The sequence below is a fragment of the Poromitra crassiceps genome (genome assembly GCF_964638095.1).
Source record: "Poromitra crassiceps genome assembly, chromosome: 10".
NCBI classification, from domain to species: Eukaryota; Metazoa; Chordata; class Actinopteri; order Beryciformes; family Melamphaidae; genus Poromitra; species Poromitra crassiceps.
Window position 1 is genome coordinate 42,809,612 of NC_139631.1, and position 12,500 is coordinate 42,822,111.

Genomic DNA, 12,500 nt, shown 5'->3' on the forward strand with positions numbered 1-12,500 from the left:
GAGAGAGAGAGAAACAGACAGAGAGGGAGAGAGAGAGAGAAACAGACAGAGAGGGAGAGAGAAGCAGAGAGCCGAGAGAGTGTGTGGGAGAGAGGGAGGGAGAGAGGGAGACAACTAGAGAGTGTGAGTGTGTGTGTGTGTGTGTGTGTGTGTGTGTGTGTGTGTGTGTGTGTGTGTATTATTTTTAATAATCGATTTTTACTCTATTTTTTTTTATTAATTTTTAATTCATTAAAAATTAAAAATTAAACTGATAAAAAAGGTAAATGTTTTTTATTTTTCTAGTCCACCCGTCTTTTTGCTCTCTCAAACAATTAAAAATGGCCGTATTGTTGGCTGATCAAGGAGATGGATTTTATTCCACCAGAGGCTGAGGGCAGCAAGACGAAAGACTGTGGAAATGAGGAGAGTTTGGGAAGGTATAGAGTACCGCAGGGATGACGTATTTTTGTAGTCGCAACGCGGAAGTCCCGGACTTCCTGGTTCTTCACTGTTTCTGTCTATGGGATTTTTGAATGGGTTTTTGGCGCGATGCTTCAAATAAGGTCTGTGGGCAACGCAAGCTTATTCAAAAGCGAACCTGTGTTCAGCGAGATAATCTTCTGATGAAGTTCTGTTTGAACGAAACGTTAATAAAGTGACCGGGAGCATCCTAATTCCAGTGTGCGGAACTTATTTCATTTTTCAGCGAGATAATCTTCACACATGAGGACCACTTTCATGAGCAGTGTGTGGGACCATGTTACTGTGAGCTGACAGAGAGCAGTGTGTGGGACCATGTTACTGTGAGCTGACAGAGAGCAGTGTGTGGGACCATTGAGATATATAAATATGAAAAATAATGTTATATGTCGATGTGTGGGACGGGGAACATGCACCCAATTAGTTAACCATCACTTAGAGACACACACACACATACACACACACACACACACACACACACACACACACACACACACACACACACACACACACACACACACACACACACACACAAATAAAATAAATACGTTTATTAAACATAACTATAAACCAACTGGCAACTATTATTCATCAAAAACCTGCTAATTAAAATCTGCACGGCACTGTCCTGTAAATTATCTCCCGACGCAATTAATTGTATCCCGGGGTTAAATCTGGGCATACAAAGAATATTGACCTGTCACTTCATAGTTTGGTTACACTGTCAAACAGCTCCACACGTGGTGTGACAAACTAACTTGCTAGTGTTGCTACTGTCTTTAACTGCTTCTGATTGGTCAGTCTAGAGGTACATCACATTTCTCTAAAATGCTATTGGCTAATGGGGCGGCTGGGCGGGACTGAGTGTTGTGTGTGTCAGTGTGTGCGCTGCTGTGCACTGATATAGCGCGTGTGTTTTACTAATAAATGTAGTTTGAAAGAGCGAGTGGGCAATAGCTGTGTGACTGAACGGCGAGGGAAAGAGAATTTCCGTGTTTGCCCTTTGGCGTGATGACGTATAATATCCCCGTCGACTCGACAGTGTAGTCTCATTTAGCCGTTTGCTAGCTAGCCACCCTTTTAACGGCACGTAAAAGCTTCAAAACTCATGAAAGTGGTCCTCATGTGTGAAGATTATCCCGCTGAACACTGGTTCACGTTTGATTAAGCTTGCGTTGCCCAGAGACCTTATTTAAAGCATCGCGCCAAAAACCCATTCAAAAATCCCATAGACAGAAACAGTGAAGAACCCGGAAGTGTTAGCATCCATGTTTTCCGGACTCATTCCTGCAGCTCTCTATAATGCTCATTGCTCCACTTTAGTCTCACAGAGTCAGACCCGCCGTCGACACCAACAAGCTTCCAGCACACTGGCACTGCCAGACTATAAACGTCTCCGCCTCAAGGCGAGAACTACAGAGTTGAGTGTGAAGGGAGAGAGGGAGAGGGGAGGGAGGAGAAGCATCGTTGAATGCACTGCAGATCCAGACTCAGAAAACTTTCATCATTTAAAAGGATTTGTTTTGCAAGACAGACGAGATTCGCCGTATGTAAAAATGATAATAATAATAATAATATATTTTTTAAATATATTTATGGAAATCGACTAATAATCAAAAAAAAAAAAAAAAAAAATCAACAACCCTAGTGTGTGTGTGTGTGTGTGTGTGTGTGTGCGCGTGCATGAGTGTGAGAGAGAGAGAGAGAGGGGGGGGGGGGGCATATAGACAAGTTCCCTGGGCACTTCCGGTTTGCTTCCGGACTCGGCCGCGATATGTCTGTCTCTTCCGGTGTTTGTGAATACAGAGAAGCGTAACGTACTAGCGTAGTAGCCATAGCGACCGCAGAAAAAATGCAAACTTGGGATCATTCTGCAAGTCTCCTATCTAATGAAAGAGTGTCTATCCCACACACCCGTTGACAGTGGACACATGGGAAGATAATATGTGTAAATGGCCGAACGTAACTACAGGCAGGATTATAGCGTATTTTGAGGAATCAATGGCGGTGGACGGCAACGCGATGAACAATCTCAAAAGCTCCGAAGCGTACCAATATCTCCACAGCAACAAAGTAGGTCGTGTGCTCATCTACAAACAGACATCCCTTGCTAGGCCAGTCCTTTTTTTAAATCGAGATCACGCAACACGTAGCCTACTTCAGCCGAGGCCAGCAAGACGGCAGCAAAGAAACAGAAGCGTGTCTGCCGCCGTCAAAAGCGAAAGAGACCCGACGTAGGCTGTCAATTTAGCGGAGGTAAAAAGCCTTTTTACCTACGCTTGTTGCCCGACGCTCGTATGATGAGGAGATGAATCAAAATGCTTACCACAAATAAAGCCACATGGGAGCTGAGAACGAGTGCAGGAGAGCTGACGCAGGTGCCAGGTGTGGAATGGGAGAGATTAAGGTGCGTAGCCTATTGCTGGAGATTCAAGTTGTGCGCTGTCTGCACTGACACTGTCGCACTTATTACTTTTAGCTAACGCTACATTGCTTTTTCATCAAGGCAATGTCCAGAAGATATGGGTTCATGAGTGTCTGCAAATGCAGATAGATAGGCTATAGGAGCATGCATGCATCTTGTCTGTTTCAATAACGACCAATTAAATATTCTTGCTGCGAAATCGGCCTCCAATGACCCATTGTTAATAACGTCTGCTAACGTTAGTGTAGCTGATGTTAGCGATCGTTGTAAAAAAGTTTGGATATTTCGGCTGCTGCCTTCTGATGTGCTCGCTGCTCTGTGGACGCAATGTGGACTCAACCGGAAGCCGGGGACATATAAGGCTGCTATGGCGCCGCCCTAGGGCAGCGCGGGGAAACTTGTCTATAAATGTATACGAAAGATTAGAATTTCACTGGATAAAAGGGGAAAGAGAAGAGAAAAGCAGAGGAGAGGAGAGGAGAGGAGAGAGAAGGGAAGAGAAAACCAGACACCACAGAAATGAAATCATGGCACCTGATTGGGTGGAGCACCGTCCACGTCCCGCCTCTGCTTGTTTCCTAATGGTCGCGGAACTGTCAGCTGATAAGAGGAGAAGTGGGCGGTCTGCTGGGAGGCGGAGCCTGCAGGAGGAAACAGGAAGGACATTAGAGATCTAAACATGTGAACAGCAGGGTTGAGTTCAGCCCCGACAACATGTAGCAAAACATGCATTTATTAACGGCTTGACTTTCAAAGTGAAATGATTGTTGTATTCTTACAACCGTCTTCCACAGGAAGACAGAGTCTGAAAAAGCCCTGAACACAGAGAGAGCTTCACCACGTAGCTCACAGGTTAAGCACAAAGAAAAGCCCCCACGCCTGATGTCATCTTGAAACTCAGTTCACCTTCGATCTGGCAGGTTTCCTTCACCAAACGATCGTCAGAGGCAGACCTGGAACTGTCTACTATGCTCTTTCCCACGATGCTGCGTGGAGATACCTTCAACACCTTCTAACCACACCGTCTCAATCATCTCTGCTTCACAGATGACTCAAACATGGAGGTCAACATGGCTACACAAAGGTCAAGCATCAGCCAAATGCTGCATGATGGTGAAAGCATAATAACATGTGAAAGGATATATACGTGTATGTGTGCGTACAGGCATACACAGATACACACGCACGCACGCACGCACGCACGCACGCACGCACGCACGCACACACACACACACACACACACACACACACACACACACACACACACACACACACACACACACACACACACAGGTAGGTATATCTCTCTTGTCCTTTCCCTAATAGTCTCATTAGTCTGACCTCTCTCTGCCATCTCTATCTCTCTCTCTCTCTGTCCTCTCTCTCTCTCTCTCTCTCTCTCCCTCCACTCTCTCTCTCTGTCTCTCTCTCTGTCTCTCTCTCTCTCCCTCCACTCTCTCTCTCTGTCTCTCTCTGTCTCTCTCTCTGTCCTCTCTCTCTCTCTTTTTCTCTCTCTCCCTCCATTCTCTCTCTCTGTCCTCTCTCTCTCTCTCTCTCTCTCTCTCTGTCTCTCTCTCTGTCCTCTCTCTCTCTCTCTGTCCTCTCTCTCTCTCTCTCTCTCTCTCCATTCTCTCTCTCTGTCTCTCTCTCTCTCTCTGTTATGTAAATCCATTGTAGGAACATTACTGCCGGTTTAGCTGATGTCTGTTTGCCTCATTCAGGGAATGTACTCAGTGTGTGTGTGTGGTGTGTGTGTGTGTGTGTGCGTGCGTGCGCGTGCGTGTGTGTGTGTGTGTGTGTGTGTGTGTGTGTGTGCCTGCTGCCCAGACAGTACCCAGGCAGTTGAAAGGTTGCTGGTTTGATTCCTGCCTCAGAGCCAAGCCTCGTGTTCAGGTGTACGGCAGGTTGACATGATTTGGAGGCGGAGCAGCCAGAGAGGCTGAGGCCTGCTATTGGTCCAGGAATGGACAGACCATCTGTCAATCACTGGAACGAGCCTGTTTTCTAAGCGTTACATCTGGTTAACTGAAGGAGGAAGCAGGACTTCAGAGAGAGGAAGTGATTGGCTGGGTGGAGGCTGGTGATGACATCATGTCCTCAAACCCAGAGACAGTCTAATAATTGAACGCCCCCTCATGTGGTATTTATTCACCACATGATAAGTGGACATTTTCTGAAAGCTTCCAGTTCACAAACTCGTGACATTTTCAGAAAATGGCGGACGCCATGGACGTGGATGGAAAGTTAATATATTTGTCATTTCAGCCATACTAGGCATCGACTTCTAGGCTCGCCTACGCAACTCGCCCGCTACGCGGCCTCGCCCGCAGCTCAGCTGCCGCGTGGCCTCGTCTCCTCTATTGGCATGCGCAGCGCACAATTGTCATAGACATTGTGACATCATCAGTGATGTCACATTTGCCCGAGTGTGTAACCAAAAACCACAATTGCTCGAGTGACATCAGTGATGATGTCACTGATGATGTCATAGACGATGATGTCACAATGTCTATGACCTTGTCTATGACATCATCAGTGACATCAGAATTGTGCCGAGTGTAACAGAAAACGTGACTAAAATTGCAGGACCCACTTACTCCCTTTTATATAAAGGATAGAGCAGTGGTTCCCAAATGGTGTGCCGTCCACCATGACACAAGTCCAGGTGTGCTGTGACACAAGTCCAGGTGTGCTGTGAGACAAGTCCAGGTGTGCCGTCCACCATGACACAAGTCCAGGTGTGCTGTGAGACAAGTCCAGGTGTGCCGTCCACCATGAGACAAGTCCAGGTGTGCCGTGAGACAAGTCCAGGTGTGCCGTCCACCATGAGACAAGTCCAGGTGTGCCGTGAGACAAGTCCAGGTGTGCCGTCCACCATGAGACAAGTCCAGGTGTGCCATGAGACAAGTCCAGGTGTGCCGTGAGACAAGTCCAGGTGTGCCGTGAGACAAGTCCAGGTGTGCCGTGAGACAAGTCCAGGTGTGCCGTCCACCATGACACAAGTCCAGGTGTGCCGTGAGACAAGTCCAGGTGTGCCGTGAGACAAGTCCAGGTGTGCTGTGAGACAAGTCCAGGTGTGCCGTGAGACAAGTCCAGGTGTGCTGTGAGACAAGTCCAGGTGTGCCGTCCACCATGAGACAAGTCCAGGTGTGCCGTGAGACAAGTCCAGGTGTGCCGTGAGACAAGTCCAGGTGTGCCGTGAGACAAGTCCAGGTGTGCTGTGAGACAAGTCCAGGTGTGCCGTGAGACAAGTCCAGGTGTGCTGTGAGACAAGTCCAGGTGTGCCGTGAGACAAGTCCAGGTGTGCCGTCCACCATGAGACAAGTCCAGGTGTGCCGTGAGACAAGTCCAGGTGTGCCGTCCACCATGAAACAAGTCCAGGTGTGCCGTGAGACAAGTCCAGGTGTGCCGTGAGACAAGTCCAGGTGTGCCGTGAGACAAGTCCAGGTGTGCTGTCCACCATGAGACAAGTCCAGGTGTGCTGTGAGACAAGTCCAGGTGTGCCATGAGACAAGTCCAGGTGTGCTGTGAGACAAGTCCAGGTGTGCCATGAGACAAGTCCAGGTGTGCTGTCCACCATGAGACAAGTCCAGGTGTGCTGTGAGACAAGTCCAGGTGTGCCATGAGACAAGTCCAGGTGTGCCGTCCACCATGAGACAAGTCCAGGTGTGCCGTCCACCATGAGACAAGTCCAGGTGTGCTGTCCACCATGAGACAAGTCCAGGTGTGCCATGAGACAAGTCCAGGTGTGCCGTGAGACAAGTCCAGGTGTGCTGTCCACCATGAGACAAGTCCAGGTGTGACGTGAGACAAGTCCAGGTGTGCCATGAGACAAGTCCAGGTGTGCCGTGAGACAAGTCCAGGTGTGCCATGATACAAGTCCAGGTGTGCCGTGAGACAAGTCCAGGTGTGCCGTGAGACAAGTCCAGGTGTGCCGTCCACCATGAGACAAGTCCAGGTGTGCCGTCCACCATGAGACAAGTCCAGGTGTGCCGTCCACCATGAGACAAGTCCAGGTGTGCCATGAGACAAATCCAGGTGTGCCGTGAGACAAGTCCAGGTGTGCCGTGAGACAAGTCCAGGTGTGCCGTCCACCATGAGACAAGTCCAGGTGTGCCATCCACCATGAGACAAGTCCAGGTGTGCCATGAGACAAGTCCAGGTGTGCCGTGAGACAAGTCCAGGTGTGCCGTGAGACAAGTCCAGGTGTGCTGTCCACCATGAGACAAGTCCAGGTGTGCCGTGAGACAAGTCCAGGTGTGCCGTGAGACAAGTCCAGGTGTGCCATGAGACAAGTCCAGGTGTGCCATGAGACAAGTCCAGGTGTGCCGTGAGACAAGTCCAGGTGTGCCATGAGACAAGTCCAGGTGTGCCGTGAGACAAGTCCAGGTGTGCCGTCCACCATGAGACAAGTTCAGGTGTGCCGTGAGACAAGTCCAGGTGTGCCGTGAGACAAGTCCAGGTGTGCCGTGAGACAAGTCCAGGTGTGCCATGAGACAAGTCCAGGTGTGCCATGAGACAAGTCCAGGTGTGCCGTGAGACAAGTCCAGGTGTGCCATGAGACAAGTCCAGGTGTGCCGTGAGACAAGTCCAGGTGTGCCATGAGACAAGTCCAGGTGTGCCGTGAGACAAGTCCAGGTGTGCAGTGAGACAGGTCCAGGTGTGCCATGAGACAAGTCCAGGTGTGCAGTGAGACAAGTCCAGGTGTGCAGTGAGACAGGTCCAGGTGTGCCGTGGGATTTTGTGACAACCAGGGGTTCAATTAAGCTGCCTGGTGCTATCAACTAAAAGGGGACTCAGACAGCTATAGATTTACTGCGGAGTAGCACTAGCTCTATTGCAGCGGATTGGGTTCTCTTTTACCCCTCCCGCGGGCAACGTTGCAGATAGAGTAGTAAGGCTGATCCGTAGCGGCTTCTGGGACGTGAGTCGGGGTCTTAATTGGCCTCGGCTGGGTCTACTGGGCGAGGGTGTATGATGTTGACAGACCCGAAACACCTAACGACCCCAGATAACATCACTGATGACACGTCCTAGCGCATGCGGCAGTAGTGTATTTGAGAATGTAGAACCCTGGCTTGCCTCTGGCCAGTGACACTTAGGAAAGACTAGGTGACAACCAAGTATAGTTTGGTGACGAGCTGGAGAGACAGTTGACGGCCGGAGAGACGGCAACCCGGTACGGGATGGGATTAGCACCCCATCTTGGCTCTCTCGTGAGGGAGAAATCCACAAACGCTACGGATTAGCCTCCTGAAAATCTGCGCAAGATCGGCGCGGCCTGGGGTCCTCCAGGCTAGAGCGAGGTGCTCGACGCAGGTAAATGACGTGCAGCGCACAGGCCCTCTTGAGGCGTCCTTGAGGCATCCCTTCAGCCTCTGGATTGCCTTTGTCATGAGGGGGGTCTGGTGAGACGAAGGAGGAGCACGGCCGGGAGAAACCCACAGAGCCTAGATCCTCCATGCACCGAAGGGCCAATACTGCGGAGTAGCACTAGCTCTATTGCAGCGGATTGGGTTCTCTTTTACCCCTCCCGCGGGCAACGTTGCAGATAGAGTAGTAAGGCTGATCCGTAGCGGCTTCTGGGACGTGAGTCGGGGTCTTAATTGGCCTCGGCTGGGTCTACTGGGCGAGGGTGTATGATGTTGACAGACCCGAAACACCTAACGACCCCAGATAACATCACTGATGACACGTCCTAGCGCATGCGGCAGTAGTGTATTTGAGAATGAAAAAACTCTGAAACAACATATACAATTGTCACTATTCTAACTGAATAAACCTCACAATTACGTGCAAAAGGGCCCAAAACACCTCAATCCTTTTCGATCTATGACCCCCGCGCTCTACAGATGAATGGACTCTTCCTTCATGGTGGAGTCAGCCTGCATGATGAAGCAGAGTGGAGGCGCACACACACATGTTCACACAACCTCACAAGGAGGCAATAACTCCTCCAGGTGATGTGGTGCAACGCAACAACAAACAGTTTAACAGCGTTGTCAGAGCGCATTTCAAAAGGAGAAAGACAAACAAATAAAGCAATCATTTGACTTTCACTTTTGTCTCTTGTTAGCTGATGGGACCATCAGCACAGATGACAGAGTAACAGATTGTCAGTGGGTCAGACAGCACAGATGACAGAGTAACAGATTGTCAGTGGGTCAGACAGCACAGATGACAGAGTAACAGATTGTCAGTGGGTCAGACAGCACAGATGGCAGAGTAACAGATTGTCAGTGGGTCAGACAGCACAGATGACAGAGTAACAGATTGTCAGTGGGTCAGACAGCACAGATAGCAGAGTAACAGATTGTCAGTGGGTCAGACAGCACAGATAGCAGAGTAACAGATTGTCAGTGGGTCAGACAGCACAGATAGCAGAGTAACAGATTGTCAGTGGGTCAGACAGCACAGATGACAGAGTAACAGATTGTCAGTGGGTCAGACAGCACAGATAGCAGAGTAACAGATTGTCAGTGGGTCAGACAGCACAGATAGCAGAGTAACAGATTGTCAGTGGGTCAGACAGCACAGATAGCAGAGTAACAGATTGTCAGTGGGTCAGACAGCACAGATGACAGAGTAACAGATTGTCAGTGGGTCAGACAGCACAGATAGCAGAGTAACAGATTGTCAGTGGGTCAGACAGCACAGATGACAGAGTAACAGATTGTCAGTGGGTCAGACAGCACAGATAGCAGAGTAACAGATTGTCAGTGGGTCACACAGCACAGATAGCAGAGTAACAGATTGTCAGTGGGTCAGACAGCACAGATGACAGAGTAACAGATTGTCAGTGGGTCAGACAGCACAGATAGCAGAGTAACAGATTGTCAGTGGGTCAGACAGCACAGATGACAGAGTAACAGGTTGTCAGTGGGTCAGACAGCACAGATGACAGAGTAACAGATTGTCAGTGGGTCAGACAGCACAGATGACAGAGTAACAGAGTGTCAGTGGGTCAGACAGCACAGATGACAGAGTAACAGATTGTCAGTGGGTCAGACAGCACAGATGACAGAGTAACAGAGTGTCAGTTGGTCAGACAGCACAGATGACAGAGTAACAGAGTGTCAGTTGGTCAGACAGCACAGATAGCAGAGTAACAGATTGTCAGTGGGTCACACAGCACAGATAGCAGAGTAACAGGTTGTCAGTGGGTCACACAGCACAGATAGCAGAGTAACAGATTGTCAGTTGGTCAGACAGCACAGATGACAGAGTAACAGATTGTCAGTGGGTCAGACAGCACAGATGGCAGAGTAACAGATTGTCAGTGGGTCAGACAGCACAGATGACAGAGTAACAGATTGTCAGTGGGTCAGACAGCACAGATGGCAGAGTAACAGGTTGTCAGTGGGTCACACAGCACAGATAGCAGAGTAACAGGTTGTCAGTGGGTCACACAGCACAGATAGCAGAGTAACAGATTGTCAGTTGGTCAGACAGCACAGATGACAGAGTAACAGATTGTCAGTGGGTCACACAGCACAGATGACAGAGTAACAGATTGTCAGTTGGTCAGACAGCACAGATGACAGAGTAACAGATTGTCAGTTGGTCAGACAGCACAGATGACAGAGTAACAGATTGTCAGTTGGTCAGACAGCACAGATGACAGAGTAACAGATTGTCAGTTGGTCAGACAGCACAGATGACAGAGTAACAGATTGTCAGTTGGTCAGACAGCACAGATGACAGAGTAACATATTGTCATGGGTCAGACAGCACAGATGACAGAGTAACAGGTTGTCAGTGGGTCAGACAACACAGATGACAGAGTAACAGATTGTCAGTTGGTCAGACAGCACAGATGACAGAGTAACAGATTGTCAGTTGGTCAGACAGCACAGATGACAGAGTAACAGATTGTCAGTTGGTCAGACAGCACAGATGACAGAGTAACAGATTGTCAGTTGGTCAGACAGCACAGATGACAGAGTAACAGGTTGTCAGTGGGTCAGACAACACAGATGACAGAGTAACAGATTGTCAGTTGGTCAGACAGCACAGATGACAGAGTAACAGGTTGTCAGTTGGTCAGACAGCACAGATGACAGAGTAACAGATTGTCAGTTGGTCAGACAGCACAGATGACAGAGTAACATATTGTCATGGGTAGAGATGCAGCGGTATGATTTTTTGACGGTATGATAACCTTGGAGAAAATTACCACGGTTTCACGGTATCACGGTATCGCGGACCTTTATGTATTCTTGTCAAATATGGCACAAAAAAAACATACAATTTTTTACCATGAACAAAATGATAGTTGAATGGGGACCATGATGACAAAAATATCTTTGGCAATGAAGTATGCCACAGCATAATTTAATTATTTGGCATGTTTGGATTTGGGTGCATAGGCAAATGCATGTTGAATTGTTGGCTGGTCTCTGCAGCTGTTGATGTGGATACCCCTCCGCTGGTGCCAGTACTACTGCTAGCCTAAAAAAAGAAAAAATACATGTTAATGTAACCTACATCTGTAATGACAGTTAACTGTTGCGAATGTGTGTGTGCTTGGATATATAACGGTACTATTCTTACTTATCATAAATGACGATTTATTTAATCTAATTTTATGTAAAACTAAAACACATAATATCAAATAGATGCTTATCTTTTGTAAAAATCGGATGGACACTGACTGCACTGGACACAAATGATTGTTTCACGTTGATGGCGCACACCCCCACTCACACACACCCCTCTCCCTCTGTCTCACACATTAGCCTCTGCCCCTGTGCTGAGCGCTTGTCTTTTCCCCCTCTCTCTCTCTCTCTCACACACACACTGTTTGTGCCTCAATTCACTGGCAGGTTGGAGGAGTCAGTTTCTACATTATTGAACGTTACTTCTTCAGTGCAATATGTTTTTGATAACGAGGCGCTGGCCAGCCTGGCCTACACAAGACGTGATCACTCAGTCAAGAAGTAACGTTACGTTAACGTTAGTCAGCTGATGCTAATTAGCCATGTTAACGATAGCCTATGATGAGTCATGAGTGTTTATCTTACGTTAATGTTAGCTACTCCTCAAACCTGCCGGTGGAAATGGTTTAGCGTTATGTCCGATGTGATGTATGATGAAGCAAGACAACGTTAAGTACCTTGAATTTTGCAAATGAGGACGGCTGGTGTTGATGGGCTATCATGTTTGAGGTAGGCTATTGCCTCCTAGTGCAGCCACTCTTCGCCTGCATGTCTTGCATGTTGGCTGTCCTTCCTCCTGTAAGCCCTGGCCATCCGTTTTTCTGATAACCAAAATAGTCCCACACTACCGATTTTGTCCTTTTTTGACTGGGGAAAAAGTTTGGGGGGTTCTTCACCTCTCTGGCAGCCATTGTCACGCGGCCACTCACAACAATGACGACTCCTTGATGATGATAGCTGCGGTCTGCCAGCTACTGATTGCTCTAGTCTACACACACATGCAGCAGGGGGGAGGGGCCGCGTAACTGCACTCTGTCTCTGCAAGGGACCTGGGCACTTTCTCTCAGGGAAACAGCTGATACCGTGGAGAAGGTATGACGGCAAAATTTAGTGGTTTTGATACCGTGGCTTTTTCAAACCCCGGTATACCTTCAAACCGGAAACCGCTGCATCCC

General features: G+C 48.5%; 1 protein-coding gene across 2 annotated transcripts in view; it reads right to left on the reverse strand.

The window, feature by feature from the left end:
• LOC310783315 (disintegrin and metalloproteinase domain-containing protein 9-like) overlaps nucleotides 1-12,500 on the reverse strand; it is a 138,188-nt gene that overhangs the window by 112,550 nt on the left and 13,138 nt on the right. For both annotated transcript variants that reach the window (XM_083644153.1, XM_083644154.1), the window contains exon 2: nucleotides 3,422-3,528. In XM_083644153.1, the coding sequence (XP_083500279.1) occupies nucleotides 3,422-3,528 (107 nt within the window). The remainder of the gene's footprint in view (nucleotides 1-3,421; nucleotides 3,529-12,500) is intronic.